Here is an 18,946-nt window from a genome sequence, read left to right as displayed (position 1 = left end):
TTTCCTATAGGATGGACTAGTTGAATAGTAAATCCAGTCACTCAACCAGGTCCCCTCTCTAGTTCTCAAAAACTCTGTGGCTCAGGATTGCTGATCTTATCCAAGTCTGTGCTTGGATAGAAGCAAAAGGCAAAGGAGAAAAGGAAAGATATATCCATTTGAATGCAGAGTTCCAAAGAATAGCAAGAAGAGATAAGAAAGCTGTCCTCACTGATCAATGCAAAGAAATACAGGAAAACAATAGAATGGGAAAGACTAGCGATCTCTTCAAGAAAATTAGAGATACCAAGGGAATATTTCATGCAAAGATGGGCTCGATAAAGGACAGAAATGGTATGGACCTAACAGAAGCAGAAGATATTAAGAAGAGGTGGCAAGAATACATAGAAGAACTGTAGAAAAAAGATCTTCACGACTCAGATAATCACGATGGTGTGATCACTCACCTAAAGCCAGACATTCTGGAATGTGAAGTCAAGTGGGCCTCAGGAAGCATCCCTATGAACAAAGCTAGTGGAGGTGATGGAATTCCAGTTGAGCTATTTCAAATCCCAAAAGATGATGCTGTGAAAGTGCTGCACTCAATATGCCAGCAAATTTGGAAAACTCAGCAGTGGCCACAGGACTGGAAAAGGTCAGTTTTCATTTCAATCCCAAAGAAAGGCAATGCCAAAGAATGCTCAAACTACAACTGTACTCATCTTGCATGCTAGCAAAGTAATGCTCAAAATTCTCCAAGCCAGGCTTCAACAATACGTGAACCATGAACTTCCAGATGTTCAAGCTGGATTTAGAAAAGGCAGAGGAACCAGAGATCGAATTGCCAACATTTGTTGGATCATGGAGAAAGCAAGGGAATTTCAGAAAAACAATTACTTCTGCTTCATTAACTACGTGAAAACCTTTGTGTGGATCACAACAAGCTATGGAGAATTCTTAGAGATGGGAGTAGCAGACCACCTTGGACTTCCCAAGTGGCACCAGTGGTAAAGAACTGCCTGACAATGCAGGAGATGTAGGAGACCAGGGTTTGATCTGTGAGTCAGGAAAATGGAGGGCATGGCTACCCACTCCAGTATTCTTGCCTGGAGAGTTCCATGGACAGAGAAGCCTGCAGGCTACAGTCCACTGGGTCACAAAGAGCCAGACATGACTGAAGCAACTTAGCACACACACACTAGACCACCTTACCTGTCTCCTGAGAAACCTGTATGCAGCTCACAAAGCAACAGTTAGAATCTGACATGAAACAACTAACTGGTTCCAAATTGGGAAAGGAGTGCCAAATATACAAGGCTGTATATTGTTACCCTGCTTAACTACTATGCAGAGTACATCATGCAAAACCCCAGGTTTGATGAATCACAAACTGGAATCAAGATCAGATATGCAGATGATACTACTCTAATGGCAAAAAGTGAAGAGGAACTAAAGAGCCTCTTGATGGGAGTGAAAGAGGAGCGTGGAAAAGCTAACTTGAAATGCAACTTTAAAAAAACTAAGATCATGTCAGCTGGTCCCATCACTTCATAGCCAAGAGAAGGGGAAACTGTGGAAGCAGTGACAGATTTTCTTTTCTTGGACTCCAAAATCACTGTGGACAGTGACTGCAGCCATGAAATTGAAGGATGCTTGCTTGTTGGAAGGAAAGCTATGACAAACCTCAACATTAAAAAGCAGGGGTATCACTTTGCTGAGAAAGGTCTGTATAGTCAAAGCACTCCAGGCTTCCCTGTCCTTTACTAGCTCCCGGAGTTTGCTCAGATTCATGTCCATTGAGTCGGTGATGCTATCTAACCATTTCATCCCTCCTACTCCTTTTGCTTTCAATCTTTCCCAGCATCCGGGTCTTTTCCAATGATCGGTGTGGCTCTTTGCATCAGGTGGCCAAAGTATTGGAGCAGCGGCTTCAGCATCAGTCCTTCCAATGAATATTCAGCCCTTCCTTTATGATTGACTGGTTTGATCTCCTTGCAGTCCAAGGGACTCTCAAGAGTCTTTTCTAGCACCACAAATCAAAAGTGTCAATTCTTTGGCGCTCAGCCTTCTTTATAGTCCAATTCTCACATTCACATGTGACTACTGGAAAAACCATAGTTTTGACTATATGAACCTTTCTTGGCAAAGTGATGTCTCTGTTTTTTAATACACTGTCTAGGTTTGTCGTAGCTTTCTTTCCAAGGAGCAAGCATCTTTTAATTTCATGCCTGAAGTCACCGTCTGCAGTGATTTGGGAACCCAAGGAAGTAAAATCTAGATGGTACTATATCTCAATTCTATTTAGTCCAAGTGGGATGGAGTTTCAGGAAGAGGTTACAGGTTGACCAAGGCATAGGCAGAAAAACTGTAATGTGCGATGGAGTGGGGACATGATTGGGGAACTACAAACAACTCTGTGCTTTTAGAAGTAGCAAGCAGTTGAACTTAAAAGCCAGCTTGAGTATTTTTATTCTATTTGAAGCAAGAAAGGGCTATCATGTTTAAGCAATGGAGGTAGATTTAGAAGATGAATCAGTGAGTAAGTGGTAGGATCTGGAAATAGCAATATCCCTTGCAGGGCTCCTGCAATAGCCTAAGCAAAAGAAAAGTAAGACTTGTCTATGAGTGGTTGTGCAATGAAGGAACGCATCCTTCCTTAACCCCAACAGATAAAATTCCCCAAAACGAAGAGCAAAGAAGAGTTGTCTGGGGGGAATCTCCGGCAAGAGGGAAAAGGCTGAAACAGAGTCTGTGAGGTTTTCAGAGTTTCCACCTCCTTTGGGGGTTCTCTACCTTTGAGGTCCCTGACTCTTCATCAAGACACAACAAAAAAGCCTCCAAGCAAGGAACACCTGAGCTCCCAGGGTTTCAGTGAGCTGACCATCCCAAGTCCAAAGGTGAGGGTTTAGGAGGGAGTGGTGACAGTCATGATGGATAATCACTCAAAAAGAGATTCTAGGGTATAAACACTGCTCCCACCCACCAAGCTCTTCTTGGACCTTTAGAGGAGATGTTGTCATGCCCCTGGGCAAGGCTAAGTGGAATTAGGTTAGAGAAGAGGTGGGTGGAAGAAAATTTCCTAAGGACAAATTGATAGGATTTGGCATCTCACCTGATTAGAGTTTGAGGAAAGGAAAGAGAGAGAATGGAGAATAATTCTGAGAAGCCTGGGTGTTGGTACCAGGGTGACTTAAGACCTTCTAGCTGCCTTTCCACTGATTCTTACCTCCCTAAGCAAACTTCTGGTGCTAATTTTGTTTGTTTCCCAATCCATCTTTTCTATAGGGATTCCATTATATTTCTTACAATACATTAGTAAATTGGGCTCTTGTGATTTAATTACCATCTGAATGATATCATAGAACCAAGTTCTTGAATCTGCAAGTCAGAAATTCTAGCCTGATCAATTCCTTTAATAATCCACAGTATAGGTCTGTTCTCTGATCATTTTATTACCCACAGGGTAATCATGAAAATAAACCATTTCTACAGTCAGTATATGTGTGTGGGTCCGGAAGGTCTACAATAAGAGAAGCTAAAGCTATTCTCTGAGACTGAACCTCAGAGAAGTAATGGTAATATTTACTTAGAGATTTCTCTGTGTCTGTCCTAAAGATAAACTTTGGCTACATTTTATTAGACCTTATGGCATTCCTATGAGATATAGGCTACAGTTATGCCCATCTTAAGAACGTGAGGTTCAAAGAAATTAAATGATCTAAAGGCACACTACTAACAAGCAATGGAACTGGGGTTCAAAGCCAGCAATTTGGATGTTTACATATATTATATGAAATTATCACTACAATAGTAGGCATCCACAATGCTTTTTGAATTGGAATAGATGAATCTGCAAAAAGAAACAACCCTACTTCATCACTTGTAAATGTGTGGCTGATGGTGTACTGAAACATACCCAGCTTCAATCAACGGGAACTGTGAGTACCCATGAAACTGGAATATAAATTTAAAAAGTTGCAAATAAATTGTTGCTATTGTTGCTCAGCCGCTCCGCCCTGTCCGACTCTTTGTGACCCTATGGACTGCAGCAGGCTAGCCTTCTCTGACCTTCACCATCTCCCGGAGCTTGCTCAAACTCAGGTCCACTGAGTCGGTGATGCCATCCAACCATCTCATCCTCTATTGTCCTCTTTTCCTCCTGCCTTCAGTCTTTCCCAGCATCAGGGTCTTTGCATCAGGTGGCCAAAGTATTGGAGTTTTGGCTTCAGCATCAGTCCTTCCAACGAATATTCAGGATTGATTTTCTTTAGAATTGACTGGTTTGATTTCCTTGCAAAGGGACTCTCAAGAGTCTTCCCCAACACCGCAGTTCAAAAGCATCAATTCTTCAACAGTCAGCCTTCTTTATGGTCCATACATGACTACTGGAAAAACCACAGCTTTGATTAGATGGACTTTTGTTGGCCAAGTAATGTCTCTGCTTTTTAATATGCTGTCTACGTTTGTCATAGCTTTCCTTCCAAGGAGCAAGCATCTTTTAATTTCATGGCTGCAGTCACCATCTGCAGTGATTTTGGAGCCCAAGAAAATAAAGTCTGTCACTGTTTGCATTGTTTCCCCATCTATTTGCCATGAAGTTATGGGACCATACGCCATATTCTTAGTTTTTCAAATGTTGAGTTTAAGCCAGCTTTTTCACTCTCCTCCGTCACTTTCATCAAGAGGCTCTTTAGTTCCTCTTCAGTTTCTGCCATAAGGGTGATGTCATCAGCATATCTGAGGTTGTTGTTATTTCTCCCAGCAATCTTGATTCCAGTTTGTGATTCATCCATCCCAGCGTTTCTCATGATGTACTCTGCATATAAGTTAAATAAGCAGGGTGACAATATACAGCCTTGATGTACTCCTTTTCCTATTTGGAACCAGTCTGTTGTTCCATGTCCAGTTCTGACTGTTGCTTCCTGACCTGAATACAGATTTCTCAGGAGGCAGGTCAGGTGGTCTGGTATTGTTGTGATCTACACAAATGCTTTGGCATTGTCAATAAAGCAGAAATAAATGTTTCTCTGGAACTCTCTTGCTTTTTTGATGATCCAACAAATGTTGGAAATTTGATCTCTTGTTCCTCTGCCTTTTCTAAAACCAGCTTGAACATCTGGAAGTCCCTGGTTCATGTACTGCTGAAGCCTGGCTTGGAGAATTCTGAGCATTACATTACTAGTGTGTGAGATGTGTGCAATTGTGCAGTACTTTGAGCATTCTTTGGCATTGCCTTTCTTTGGGATTGGAATGAAAACTGACCTTTTCCAGTCCTGTGGCCACTGCTGAGTTTTCCAAATTTGCTGGCATATTGAGTGCAGCACTTTCACAGCATCATCTTTTAGGGTTCGAAATAGCTCCACTGGAATTCCATCACCTCCACTAGCTTTGTTCATAGGGATGCTTCCTAAGGCCCACTTGACTTCACATTCCAGGATGTCTGGCTCTAGGTCAGTGATCACACCATCGTAATTATCTGGGTCGTGAAGATCTTTTTTGTACAGTTCTTCTGTGTATTCTTGCCACCTCTTCTTAATATCTTCTGCTTCTGTTAGGTCCATACCATTTCTGTCCTTTATTGAGCCCATCTTTGCATGAAATGTTGCCTTGGTATCTCTAATTTTCTTGAAGAGATCTCTAGTCTTTCCCATTCTATTGTTTTCCTCCATTTCTTTGCACTGATCACTGAGGAAGGCTTTCTTATCTCTCCTTGTTATACTTTGGAATTCTGCATTCAGATGGGTATAACTTTCCTTTTTTCCATTGCTTTTTGCTTCTCTTCTTTTCACAGCTATTTGTAAGGCCTCCCCAGACAGCCATTTTGCTTTCATCAGGCACTCTGTCTATCAGATCTAGTCCCTTAAATCTATTTTTCACTTCTACTGTGTAATTGTTAGGGATTTGATTTAGGTCATACCTGAATGGTCTAGTGGTTTTCCCTACTTTCTTCAATTTAAGTCTGAATTTGGCAATAAGGAATTCATGATCTGAGCCACAGTCAGCTCCTGGTCTTTTTTTTTTTTTTTTTTGCTGACTGTATAGAGCTTCTCCATCTTTGACTGCAAAGAATATAATCAATCTGATTTCTGTGTTGACCATTTGGTGATATCCATATGTAGAGTCTTCTCTTGTGTTGTTGGAAGAGGGTGTTTGCTATGACCAGTGTGTTCTCTTGGCAAAACTCTATTAGCCTTTGTCCTGCTTCATTCTGTACTCCAAGACCAAATTTGCCTGTTACTCCAGGTGTTTCTTGACTTCTTACTTTTGCATTCCAGTCCCCTATCATGAAAAGGACATCTTTTTTGAGTGTTAGTTAGTTCAAGAAGGTCTTGTAAGTCTTCATAGAAGCATTCAACTTCAGCTTCTTCACAATTACTGGTTGGGGCATAGACTTGGATTACCATGATATTGAATGGTTTGCCTTAGAAAAGAACAGAAAATTACCTAGCACATATTAAATCTCAATGAATATCAATGATGATGATTACTATTATTATTAGGAATTGCTGGCTTACAGGACATGTGCATCTTTAATTATTACACATTCTTCTAAATGATGTATCAATTTATACTATCAGCAGCATGTAAGTTCCCTTTTCCTAATTCCTAACACATGGTTCTAACTTAAAACTGCCAATCTGATGAGTATGGAATTGTTAGGTAGGTAGAATAGGGAAAAGGAGTCCAAAATGGCGGTGGCTAAAAGACAAGGAAGGTCCGAGGACCAGAGTGAAGACTTCAGGCAGAACAAACAGAACAAACAGCACTCCTGGCTAAGCCCAATTTGCATAGGGCATGCCCAGGTGGAGGAAAAAACATATAAAAGGAGGAGCCAAAGCGCTTTCTCTCGGACTCTCTCTCCTGCGTTTGTGCGCTCGCGCTCTCTCTCTCAGTCTCTCTCTCTTCCCACGCACTCCTCCACTCTCTTCTCTTCAAGCTGTAACACTGATTTGCCCAAGAGCTGTGGCACGGTTTGTCCAAGACCCAAGAGCTGTGACACACCAAGGGCTCTAATGTCCGTTGCTCCAAATTTTTGTTGTGACGAGACAAAGAACCGAGGAACATACACTCACATGACGGATATTAATTCTTTCATGTTTATAAATGTAACGAATATTGTCTAGTCTTTGGGTTGTCATCATGCACCAACTTTTTAAACTTGTTACTGCAGAATCAACAGTTTTAATCTAATAATACTTTCCCTTATGGTTTGTGCTTTTTGGATCTTAAGAAATTCTTCTCTATTTTGATATCATATTTATATTTCCTTTACTCCATCCAGTGTTTATTTTTAGATATGGTTTGAGGTAAAAATCCATTTTTTTTTTCTTTTGGAAAAAAATGTTCCAGCGCCATTTATTGAAAAGTTCATCCTTTAGCTGCTGCTGCTAAGTCGCATCAGTTGTGTCCAACTCTGTGCGACCCCATAGACTGCAGCCCACCAGGCTCCCCCGTCCCTGGGATTCTCCAGGCAAGAACGCTGGAGTGGGTTGCCATTTCCTTCTTCAATGCATGAAAGTGAAAAGTGAAAGTGAAGTCGCTCACTCGTGTCTGACTCTTAGCGACCCCATGGACTGCAGCCTACCAGGCTCCTCCGTCCATGGGATTTTCCAGGCAAGAGTACTGGAGTGGGTTGCCATTGCCTTCTCCGCATCCTTTAGCTACTGACGTGTAATGCCCTCTGTATTATAAACCACGTTCCCATGGGGTAGTCTTCATTTCAACCTCACAATCTCCACAACCTTGCTTATTATTATTATTTTCTACTGGGGATGCTTTCCTTTAAAAAGGCTCTTCTGGCTACATCTCTCTCGTTCTTCAGATCGCAGCTCAAACGTCATTCTTTCATATATAGATTATGTCTACATGTATGTCCCATCTCAGTGACCCCGTAACTCCAAAAGTAATGGAAGGACGGCAGTGGACAGGAACTTCTGGTTAGTTGTTGCCAGGCGGTTGCCAGGTAGCCTGTAGAGGAGGCCGCGGAGGGGAGGAGCGTCCAGAGTTCCAATGACGGAATCCAGCGGGCGCCTGAGTCGCCCCTGAGTGCGTCAGCACGCGCGGTCGGCCGGGGGCGGGGCCAGGTCTGAGTCACGTGGCTTGGTTGCCTACGCGCTGCTGGGCCGTGGGAAGATGGCGGACGGAAAGGGAGACGCCGCCGCCACCGCCGGGGCTGGGGCTGAGGCTCCGGTGGGAGCCGGAGCCGGAGACGGAACCGAGACTGAGTCCATGGCTCGGGGCCATAGTCCCGCATCTCCGGCGCCGGTAGCCTCCGGATTGCGACCCTGTCTGTGGCAGCTGGAGACAGAACTGAGGGAGCAGGAGGTGTCGGAGGTCTCATCTTTGAACTACTGTCGGAGCTTCTGCCAGGTGAGGGGCGGACTGGCTGGCTGAGGGCGGCGGGGCGGGGAGACCAGGGGAAGAGGCCCCGGATCCGTTGCTGCTGCCGGGGCTGGACTGAAAGGCGCCACCTCCGTGTCTTGCCGCGCCCCCGGGGCCGGGAAGGCCCAGTTCGAAAGCCCAACCGCTGGCCCCCCTCCGCCAAGTGCCCGACTTTGGCCACCGCCAGGGAGGGTAGCGCTGGGTCAGACTGAGAGCTGGGAGGGCGCCGGCGGCTCCCTAGAAGGGCCGTGCCCTGTCGTCGTTGCCTGTCCCCCAGCCGGGTGGTTGGAGCGCCATTGCCTCTTGAAAGATTGATTGCTCCTTTCTGCCAGGAGATCCTTTTTTGAGTGCAGATGTCCAAATTGGAATGCCTGGATTTTCCTAAATAATTCGGAGATATATGTTGGGGCCAGAGACTTATCTTTGGAGTCAATGTCTTTTGGGCCCCTCAAAGGTATGACAGTTGGCTTTGAAAGGCGTCTAGGGCTTTCTGTTTAGGGATGGTGGAGCTGGTTGGTTGTTTGGTTTTGGCTGCCTTGGGGGTAGGGTATTAAAGCTGTTCTTTCGCCTTTTCTATGTTCTTTGGAGAATTGTGCTGCCAGAAATGAGGCTCTTAATCCTTGCAATGGTTATTCGGGTCTTTGAGTAGAAGAGGATTGGGAAAGATGTGGAGTGTGGTCTGTTTTGGCAGTTCTATGACCATTTCTGTGCCATAGTGGGTCCTAACCTATGATTATATATTTCTTGGTATGCTGAGTTTTCTCTCCATGATCACGTCGCGATTTTTCTTTGTAAATTTGAAGATGTACCATGATTATTTCTTCCTCTGCTTGTTCTAATCAGGTTTTGGAAGCACCCCTCTGCTTCTCACCTGGTGCACCTTAAAGAATGCAAAATAATCGTAGTGTGTTGGCACTTGGGCTCTTAATGAGTAGTTGGGCGTGCAGAATAAATTGCGGTGTGCCAAAGTTATTATTTTGAGGGACAATTTGCTCTGTTGGTCCGGAGGAGAATCAAAAATTGACTTGATTGATTGCTTTTCTCCCTCCTCTCTGCTGAGCCAGAAGCGCTTCTCCTCTTGAATATATTTTGTCCTTGCCAATGAATCTTTTCCATGCATTGTATCACTCGTTTGTCTACAACCTGCAGCCTTTACCCTGAACTGTGAAGTACTAAGGTGTCCTCTGCATTTTCACTCTCAATGAACATTCTTACTATACAGATTTACAAACTTTTACTGACTCCATAGAATGGTGCCAAACACTTTGCCAAGTGCTGAGGAAACATGAATCAGACAGCATTTACCCTTGATGAGTTTACCATTTGGAGGAGGTAGTAGAAATAACAGTATTGCTGATGTAGTTTTGGTGATGATGGAAGAGGATACCTTGTACAAAGGGGGGGCGGGGCTCATGGGACATCTTTTGGGAAGACAGTCCACTAGTAAAAATAAACGTAAAGGTTAACTGCAGACTGTAATACATATCAATACGTAGAAGTAACTGGGAGAGGCCAATTTAGATGGAGTGGCCTGAGAAGGCCCTGTGCCTGAAGGGTTGAAAATGAGTCTTGTTAAGTATCGGAAAAGGAGGTGGCATTGTAGTGTTAATGGTGAAGAGAACGAAAACAGTGCTTTGGGAGAAGAGGGAACTAATTGGACCAGGATTAGTGAGGAGGAGAGCAGAAGAACTGTTGGTTTGGGATAAGCCTTCTAAGCTTTCGTAGTCTTCTTGGAAGGATAGCAGGAATGGATATAACCAATCAAATTGAAGCTTGTCAGAGAATAACACACACACACACACACACACACACACACAGAGGAATGGATATAACCAATCAAATTGAAGCTTGTCAGAGAATAACACACACACACACACACACACACACACACACACTGCTTTAAGTCTAGTACTGGCGGATTTGATTTTGACTGATTTTTTAATGTATTGTCTTTGCAACACTTAAGATGCGAGGGCACAGAAGAATTTTTAAAAGAAAATATTTTTGTAATTTTTTTTAGTGAATTTTTTTTTTTTTTTGGTCTGAAATTTTCTTGAAACAGTTTTTTACACTAATAAAGTAAAAGTATCAGTGACAATATGTAGTAATAGAAAGCACATTGGATTGGGAGTTATTTGGGTCTTAATTGTGACTCTACTGCTTACTTGCTCTAGCTAATAACCTTGGGCAAAATGTGACTGTGAGATTATGTTTTGTTTTCTGACCTTTATCTGCTTGTAATGCTTTATACAAATAGAGCAGAAAGTTTATTTTCAATTCTTCACAATATTTGTCACATTATTTTGGCACATTTTTTCCCATAGCCCAGTCAACTTAGGGTGTCCTTTCTTATCAGATACAGAATTTTTTTTTAATTTTATGATGAAGTAGGATCATTTCACCATCCAAATTTGGTTGAATAGCTTTTGGTTTCACATTGGAAAGGCAGAGTCAGATTTTTTTCACCTACTGACTGTATGTGTGCCTGACATTGCACTTAGTGCTGGGAATAGGGACCTGTCCTGCAGGGAGTACCTAATGAATGTGTAAAGAGAAGTAGTGATGTTAGATTATCATAAAGGCCTCATCTGTGCTCTCGGGGATGCTTAACTGCCACAAAAGGTATTTTTATCATGTGTTTAAGTTAGAGATATTGTCTTAGGGACTTAGAGTGCCCAAAGTAGAACCTGCAACAGGCTGGGACCATATTCCCTCTAGCTTTTGCAGCACTTAAAAGAAATGGCTCTGTTTTTGGAATTGCACCAAATCAAGAAATAAACTAGCATATGAAAGGATAGAGAAGCTTGTTTCATTCTGGGCATGTTTTCAATTTTCAGAAGTTTGTAAAGATGATCAGAATGAAACTTCATAAGTAATAGTTACTAAGAAAATGATTTTTAGATGAAGTCGTAGTCAGTGAAAATTTGTATTCAGTGACAGTTGGATGTGGATTTTTCTTTCCCCTTTCCTTCAGTTCCTTTTCTAAAAACATTGTCTGCCAGACATTGTGGATAAAATTAACTCTAGAAAACAGTCTTTCTTTGTTCTGCTGAAAAATTGATGATATCCTCTCAGGTTCTTACTATGTTTTGGGAACTCAGATTCCTGAAGTTTTCCAACTGGTTGGTGTATTTGTAACACAGATTTTGAAGACTTTTACAGTAGACTTCATTTACAAAATTGACATTATTGAGTGAATGATTATACTTTGAGAGTATTGGGCAGTATACTGCCCAATATATATCAATCAAAGTATATTGATTATACTTTGAGAGTAGCTTTATGAGTAATCCTTGTTTATGAGACACTTCCAGTTTTGGACTAACAGTGACTTTGTAGATTTTTAAATGTTAACTCGGTGAGTATTGAATATATTTCAGTTTTCCCTGGATTAGTGATTGGGTCCAAAGGCCTAAGTCAGATTGCCATTCTATAACATCTTTACCGTTTAAACTAGCTGTGTGACCTTGGGTCATGTTAGTTTTCTTTAAACCGAAGTTTCTCATTTGTAAATGTAATAATAGTACTTACTGTTCTCTATGTAAATACATTGTTGTGTGGACTAGATAAAACAACCTCTATAAAAAGCCAATGGCTCTAAAACTGAGTTATCCGGATTTCTTGGGATGAGAAGTCTTAACAGCCTCGCCCCCCAGCTTACTTTTCAGCTCTTAAGTAGCCAGTCCCACCACCCCAGTTCTACTCTTACTCAGAATTACTGTACTTGGATGCCATGGACCAAGTATGGGAGCTCAGTTACTCTGTGACTAAAATTGTGCCTACAAGTTTTTAGGTGCATTATTTTGGAAAGATGATCTTAATTGTCATTGGATTCATCAGATCCAAAACACACCTTAGGCCTTCAGTAAGTATTTCCCAGGTGACTGATCCACAAAGGATGGCATTACTACTTTAATAAGAACTCAGCTCATCAAGCATTTTTAGGTCTTTCCCTTTCTTTGTGCTGTGAAAAGTGAAAGTGACAGTCCCTTGGTCCTTTCCAACTCTTTGTGACCCCATGGACTGTACAGTCCATGGAATTCTCCAGGCCAGAATACTGGAGTGCTTAGCCTTTCCCTTTATCAGCTGAACCACAGGGGAAGCCTAAAAATACTGGAATGGGTAGCCTATCCCTTCCCGTTGGATCTTCCCGACCCAGGAATCGAACCAGGGTCTCCTGCATTGCAGGCGGTTCTTTACCAACCAAGCTATCAGGGAAGCCCCCTCATCGTGCTGTTCTATCCTTTCTCACATTTTTTGCATGGCTGACTTTCCTTCTCTAGGGCCCTGTGCAAATGTCACCTTATCTGTGACGCTTTCTTTGATTTTAATAGATTTCCTTTAGTTGTTTGCTTTCTTTTGACACTTTGCATATACCTGTTGTTCAGTCGCTCAGTTGTGTCCAACTTTTTGCAACCCTGCGGACTGCAGCACACCAGGCTTCCCTGTCCTTCACCATCTTCCAGAGCTTGCTCAAACTCAGGTCCATTGAGTCAGTGATGCCATCCAACCATCTAGTCCTCTGTCGTCCCCTTCTCCTCCTCCCTTCTATCTTTCCCAGCATCCAGGTCTTTTCTAATGAGTGGGCCCTTTGCATCAGGTGGCCAAAGTATTGGAGCTGCAGCTTCAGCATCAGTCCTTCCAATGAATATTCAGGGTTGATTTCCTTTAGGATGGACTGGTTTGACCTCCTTGCTGTCCAAGGGACTCTCGAGTCTTCCCCAACACCACAGTTTGAAAGCATCAGTTGTGCGCTGAGCCTTCTTTATGGTCCAGCTCTCACATCCATACATGACCACTGGAAAAACCATAGCTTTGACTAGACAGACTTTTGTCGGCAAAGTAATGTCTCTGCTTTTTAATATGCTATCTAGGTTCGTCATAGCTTTCCTTCCAAGGAGCAAGTGTCTTTTTATTTCGTGGCTGCAGTCACCATCTGCAGTGATTTTTGGAGCCCAAGAAAATAAAGTCTGTCACTGTTTCCTTTGTTTCCCCATCTATTTGCCATGAAGTGATTGGACCAGATGCCATATTCTTAGTTCTTTGAATGTTGAGTTTTAAGCCAGCTTTTCCACTCTCTTCTTTTACCTTCGTCAATAAGCTCTTTAATTCCTCTTTACTTTCTGCCGTAAGGGTGGTGTCATCAGCATATCTGAGGTTATTGATATTTCTCCCAGCAATCTTGATTCTGGCTTGCATATACCTGTTTGGTTTTAACTCTTTTTCTTGCTGTCATGGTCTTAGTTCAGGCTTCATAATGTCCTTTTACATCTCTTCACTAATCTTCCTTGCCTTCCAAGTGACCTTATCTACAGTCTATTTTGGTGTTCCTTCTAAATTATAAACATGATCTTGTTGGTCACTGTATTCACTAAAATTCTTCCTTTTTTTTTTTTTTTGCCCCAAAGCCAAGATAAAATTCACACTTATTAACCTGGCAAGGAAAGCTTTTTAGGATCTGGACTGTTCCACCCCTTACACCCAACTCTCTCTCTCTCTTTTTTTGTCTATCTTCACCTCAGTGTTCATTTCTAAGTCTGCTTGATTAATCCTAGGGTCCTCCCTTAACTCATCTGCTTATCTATCCTTGAATACCTGGCTCAAGTAATAAGCTTTTTCAAACATTTCCTGATTTCATTAGATAGAATGAGGTGACTCTTCCCCTTAGAATATGTACTCCAGTAGCATCTTGTACATCAGCATGGTACCTGAATTTTTTTTTCCATGTTTATTTCTTGTATTGACTAGTAAGCCAACAAGTCTTTGTTTTATTCTTGGTACCTAGAAATTAATACAATGCCTGGCCCACAGAACTAATTTGTTGAATAAATTTTGTAGGAACACCTAATGTAAAATCTGGTATGTTAAAAGGCAGATTTACCACAGGAAATTACTGTGAAGAAACAGGATAGGCGATTTTAGAGACATTACTTGTCAATTTGGCTTACATTCATATTAAGGTACAGATTTACATGTGTGAAATGAGGGCTAGAGTTGATGGAGGGGGCAAATAGGAGACATGATGTAGTATTGAGTAAGATGCTAGGGCTTCCCAGATGGCTCAGTGGTAAAGTATATGCCTGCCAATGCAGGAGACTCAGGAGACTCGGGTTCGATCCCTGGGTTAGGAAGATCCCCTGGAGTATGAAACGGCAGCCCATTCCAGTATCCTTGCCTGGAAAATCCCATGGACAGAGGAGCTTGGCGGGCTGCGGTCCATGGGGTCGCAAAGAGTCAGACAGGACTGAGCACACATGACTTGGAGATGCTGAGATAGCAAGGATTAGTCTTCCAAACTCCTTGAGGTTGGTGGCCATGAAGACTCTTGAACAATATCTTTTTATTTTTGCTTCTTTCAATTATTTAAAGGATTTTTATTAAATGCATTAGCTTTTCTTCTTGTGCTGGCTTCTCTTGGGAGATATCTATATAGGAACTAGAGAACAGTTAGTTATAATCAGAAAAGCTAGTTTTTCAGTGCATGTAACCAAAACATTATTGTAAATGTGATCTGTGAAGCAGTGGGAGCTTTAGGTGCCGTCGTTTACTGCGGTACCACCTAGTCTCTTATACTGTGGCCTCTAGTGACTTCTGTGCCTACCAGTGGATCATGCTCTCCTGAACCACGTTAGTAAAAAATCTAATTAGAAAACATCACTTATTTCAAGACTGCAAAGGCATTCGCAGACCAAAAAATATTTGTTTTCATTCTGTTCTAGACGCCTGTCGCCTGTCCCAGAGGTCTCCCTTGACTGTCTTATCTGAAGCAGCTCATCCCCATCCTCTTTTGACTCCCTAACACTCCTTTATAGTTCTTTGAGTCACTGACTACTGTCTGATACGTCTCTTTGTCTGTATGCCCACTTGGACTGTAAGCAGCATGAGGGTGTTGATTGTTTTGTTTACCCCTACCTATATTAGTCCCTGGCCTTTAGTAGCTACTCAGTCAGTATTTGTTGATCCTTTGTCTCCTTCCTTCCATAAATCCTTGACTAGACTTCTTGAGAGTAACAAGTGAGTTTTAACCTATCTTAATCAAGAAATAAGAACTTTTTTGTCAAGAAGGTCATGCTGCTTCCAGTAGGGATCAGGTCTTACTGTTCTTGTATTTTGATTAACTAAAAGTAGAATCTCGTTTTAATTTTGTTTACATTTTCTAAGAACTTCCCCTGGTTTCTTATATTCCACAAACATTTAAAGTAATGAATTTTTCAGCAAGGTTTATTTAGATTGAAGTATTTATTTTGGATATGATTGACACCATATTAGAAAACCCAAACATAGATTGCAAGTTGATATAAAAAAGTAGATTCCTGAAACTTTCATTGCTGACATAGGCCAACATGGAAACCATGTGAAAAAATAGATATTTAATTTGTTGAGCATCTTTTTGTGTGCCAGGCACTTGGGTAAGTGGTGGTATTTTCCTTTTACAGATAGAAAACTGAGACTCAGGGAAATTATGTAACTTTCCCAAGATCACACAGCTGTGGTGAAGTCTGACTCCAGAGCCTATGCTGTTCTTTTTTAATCAGCATTTCCTAAATTATGTTTGCTCCATGAAATACATGTATTCATAAGTACTTCATGAAATAAGGATTCTGTGTTTATGTAAGTTGGGATGATGTTTGGAGAAATGCTTTTTTAAAAAATAGAAGACACACTGTGACGCCTAGAAAGACATTTAAGTTTAGTATAACATTTGCTAAGATAAGGCTGTCTATAAAACATTTTGCCATGTTCTAAACCTTGTATCAGCCCCCAAATCACATGTTTTGCTTTCATTCAGTTCAGTCGCTCAGTCGTGTCCGACTTTGCGACCCCATGAATCACACAGCACGCCAGGCCTCTTTCATTATAGTAAAGCAAATCACTATGGTGAATAGTTGATTGCCTTATGTTTCTGCACACCACTGAGTTTTGATTTCTTGGTTTCAGCCTAAACGACTGTGAGCTTTTTATAAAAAAAATTTCCCTCCAAAGTTTTTGTAGTTTTTAGATTATACTTATTGTCCCCAAATGAACAATATTTTAATGTATTATAACTTTTTTGGAAATTGAGAATGAATTGCAGTTTATTCATCTAGGTTTTCCTGTATTTCTGCAGCACAGCTAGCTTGGAAACTATTAATACTGATGTATTTATCTGTTTCTCCTCACTTTTGTGCTATACTGATTTCTCAATGTGTTTTTTCGAGGCCTTTTCTTGTCCTTTTTTGGGGGGGATCTAGTAGCTGATTGTGCTGACATTTATTTGGTTTTAAAGTATTTTTACTCCCAAAGAGATAACCTGAGTGTGCCACATTAGCCAGAACAGTAATGCCTTTTAATATGGACACTTATAAGAATTACTGCCAGGTATGATAGAATAAATGACTTAGCTTGGGAATTGTTATTTTTATGATGAATGATTGTATAAAATAGGTGTATTTTAATTTGTGATTTCATTTTCTTTTTTCATGTATATGTATATTTATGTGTTTAAGGTATATAAGATATCTTAAGGTAATAAAACTGAATACTTATTTTTTGTTTTTTGTGACTCCAGACTGATGCATGCTCTTTCTAGAAGTTTAAGACAAGACATATAAATGCATAAAGCAGAAAGTGAAAGTACCATGCAGTCTCACTGTTTAACTCATAAACACATTCTAATTGTAAAAAAGTAGAATAATGTAAAAGAAAAGAAAGTAAAGATGAAAGCTATCACAAACCTCTATATCTCAGTGCTACATTTTCTTTAGATAACAGTTTGGGAATTAAAAGTTACAATACACTAAAATATTTTTCATTTTCATCATTCATTCATATACTTACAGAATTTTTCTGTATGATATGTACTGTCTTTAAAAAATAGTGTCAAGTTTATATACTAAAACTTGCTTATTTCATTTAATGTAGATATCTTTTCATGTGGAAGACATGCATATTGACTATATTAAAAAAATAACTTCTTGGTATTCCATTGAAAACTGCATCAATTTTAAATTGTGCAGGTAGCAAAACCGTCAACACTTAAAAAAAAATTATTCATTTGACTGTGCTGAGTCGTAGTTGTGATATCTTGATATCTTTAGTTGCAGCATGTGGGATCTAGTTCTCCGACCAGGGATCGGACCCAGACCCCCTGCATTGGAACGTGGAGTCTTAGCCACAGAACCATCAGGGAAGTCCCAACACTCTTAATTGAAAAATTTTTTTTAACTATAAAAGCAATGCTCGTGGCAGAGTATATAAAGTTACAGAAAAGTTTAAGGGAAAAGTAAAAGCCCTCTTCTGCCTTCAGTTCCTCCAGTCACTTGGCAGAGAAGTTAACAGTGTCTTGTGTATTTTCAAAAATGAAAATATACACTCTTCTGAAATTTGCATTTTAATTTACTATATTGAGGACAATTTTTTGTATCAGGACAATTTTCTCTATCAGTACCCCACAATTAAGTCATTTGTGTTCTTTTTTGTTGTTATCACAAATAATATTGACGTGAATAACCTTAAACATTAAGCACCAGTTATTTAAATCCATATCAGGAATTTCTGGAATTGAAATTACAATACTGGACTAAAGAGAATGTTTTTTAAAATTTTGATAGATACTGGCCTTGCCATTTCTGATACTACTGAACTTATTAATATTTGCCCATCTGGTTGTGGCAGATAATTGCTATTACACTATTAAGTTAACAACATTTGTGTATTTTTTCATGTGTATTAGGTGTTTACTTTTTCCCCCTGTGAGATTTGTCTTTACTTTTTAAACATACCTCTATTTGAAAATGTTATTAGTTAAAAGTCATTAAAATTTGATTGTGTCTAATTATTCAGTGTGACCTTGTAACCTTAGGATTCCATGCTGTTTGAGATTCTCAAGAAGCAGAACATACTGTAGAGTTAGTTGTGGCCTAACCTGAGACCGTTGCAATGTATGATACAATTTAGTGATTTTTGTGAGAGATTTGTCAGTGTACTCATTTCCAACAAACATTTATTGATCATTTCTATTTGGGGGAGATTTGGAAATCTTTAGAAAGACTAATTCATAGCTGAATCAATGGAAAGACCCTCGTGCTTTTCATTAGCTAAGTTTTTTTCTGTGGTGTTATCTTTATACATTTTCAAATAAAGTTCCACTGAATGGATGTATTACCTTGAGCCAAATCAGTTTGTTATGGGGCTTCAAATTGCTACTTAAATGAGATGACCTTTTAGATGTGATTCTCCTTCAAAAGTAAATAATTCTATTGGGAAACATTTGCTAAAGATTATTTTTCTAAGTCATCTCCAAACATTTGCTTTGTGCATCCTTATTGAAATAAATGAATATTAAAATTTTTAAAGCAATACCAATATATAAAGTACAAGCAAACACAGAAGTATAAAAAGGGTGAGGTTTTAAAAACTAATTTGAATAAAAGTTTCAATATTGGACTTCCCTGGTGGTGCTTATGTAAGAATGCACCTGCCAGGGCACGGGACATAGGTTTGATCCCTGATCTGGGAAGATTTCACATGCCGAGGAGCAAGTAAGCCCATGGACCACAACTGTTGAACCTAGATTCTAGAGCTTTCAAGCCACAACTGCTGATGC

At 40.5% G+C, this 18,946-nt stretch overlaps 1 protein-coding gene across 5 annotated transcripts in view; it reads left to right on the top strand.

Moving 5' to 3' along the window:
* Positions 1 to 8,044: 8,044 nt before the first annotated feature.
* The window catches only part of RLF (RLF zinc finger), an 80,276-nt gene continuing 69,374 nt past the window's right edge, over positions 8,045 to 18,946 (top strand). The window contains exon 1 of one of the 5 annotated variants that reach the window (XM_061412375.1): positions 8,045 to 8,349. In XM_061412375.1, coding sequence (XP_061268359.1) covers positions 8,113 to 8,349 — 237 coding nt within the window. In that variant the 5' untranslated portion in view covers positions 8,045 to 8,112. The other 4 variants (XM_061412376.1, XM_061412371.1, XM_061412374.1 and 1 more) reach the window with 4 other exon arrangements.

The sequence above is a fragment of the Bos javanicus genome, chromosome 3 (genome assembly GCF_032452875.1).
Source record: "Bos javanicus breed banteng chromosome 3, ARS-OSU_banteng_1.0, whole genome shotgun sequence".
Classification (NCBI taxonomy): Eukaryota; Metazoa; Chordata; class Mammalia; order Artiodactyla; family Bovidae; genus Bos; species Bos javanicus.
This window is presented reverse-complemented; position numbering and strand designations above follow the sequence as displayed.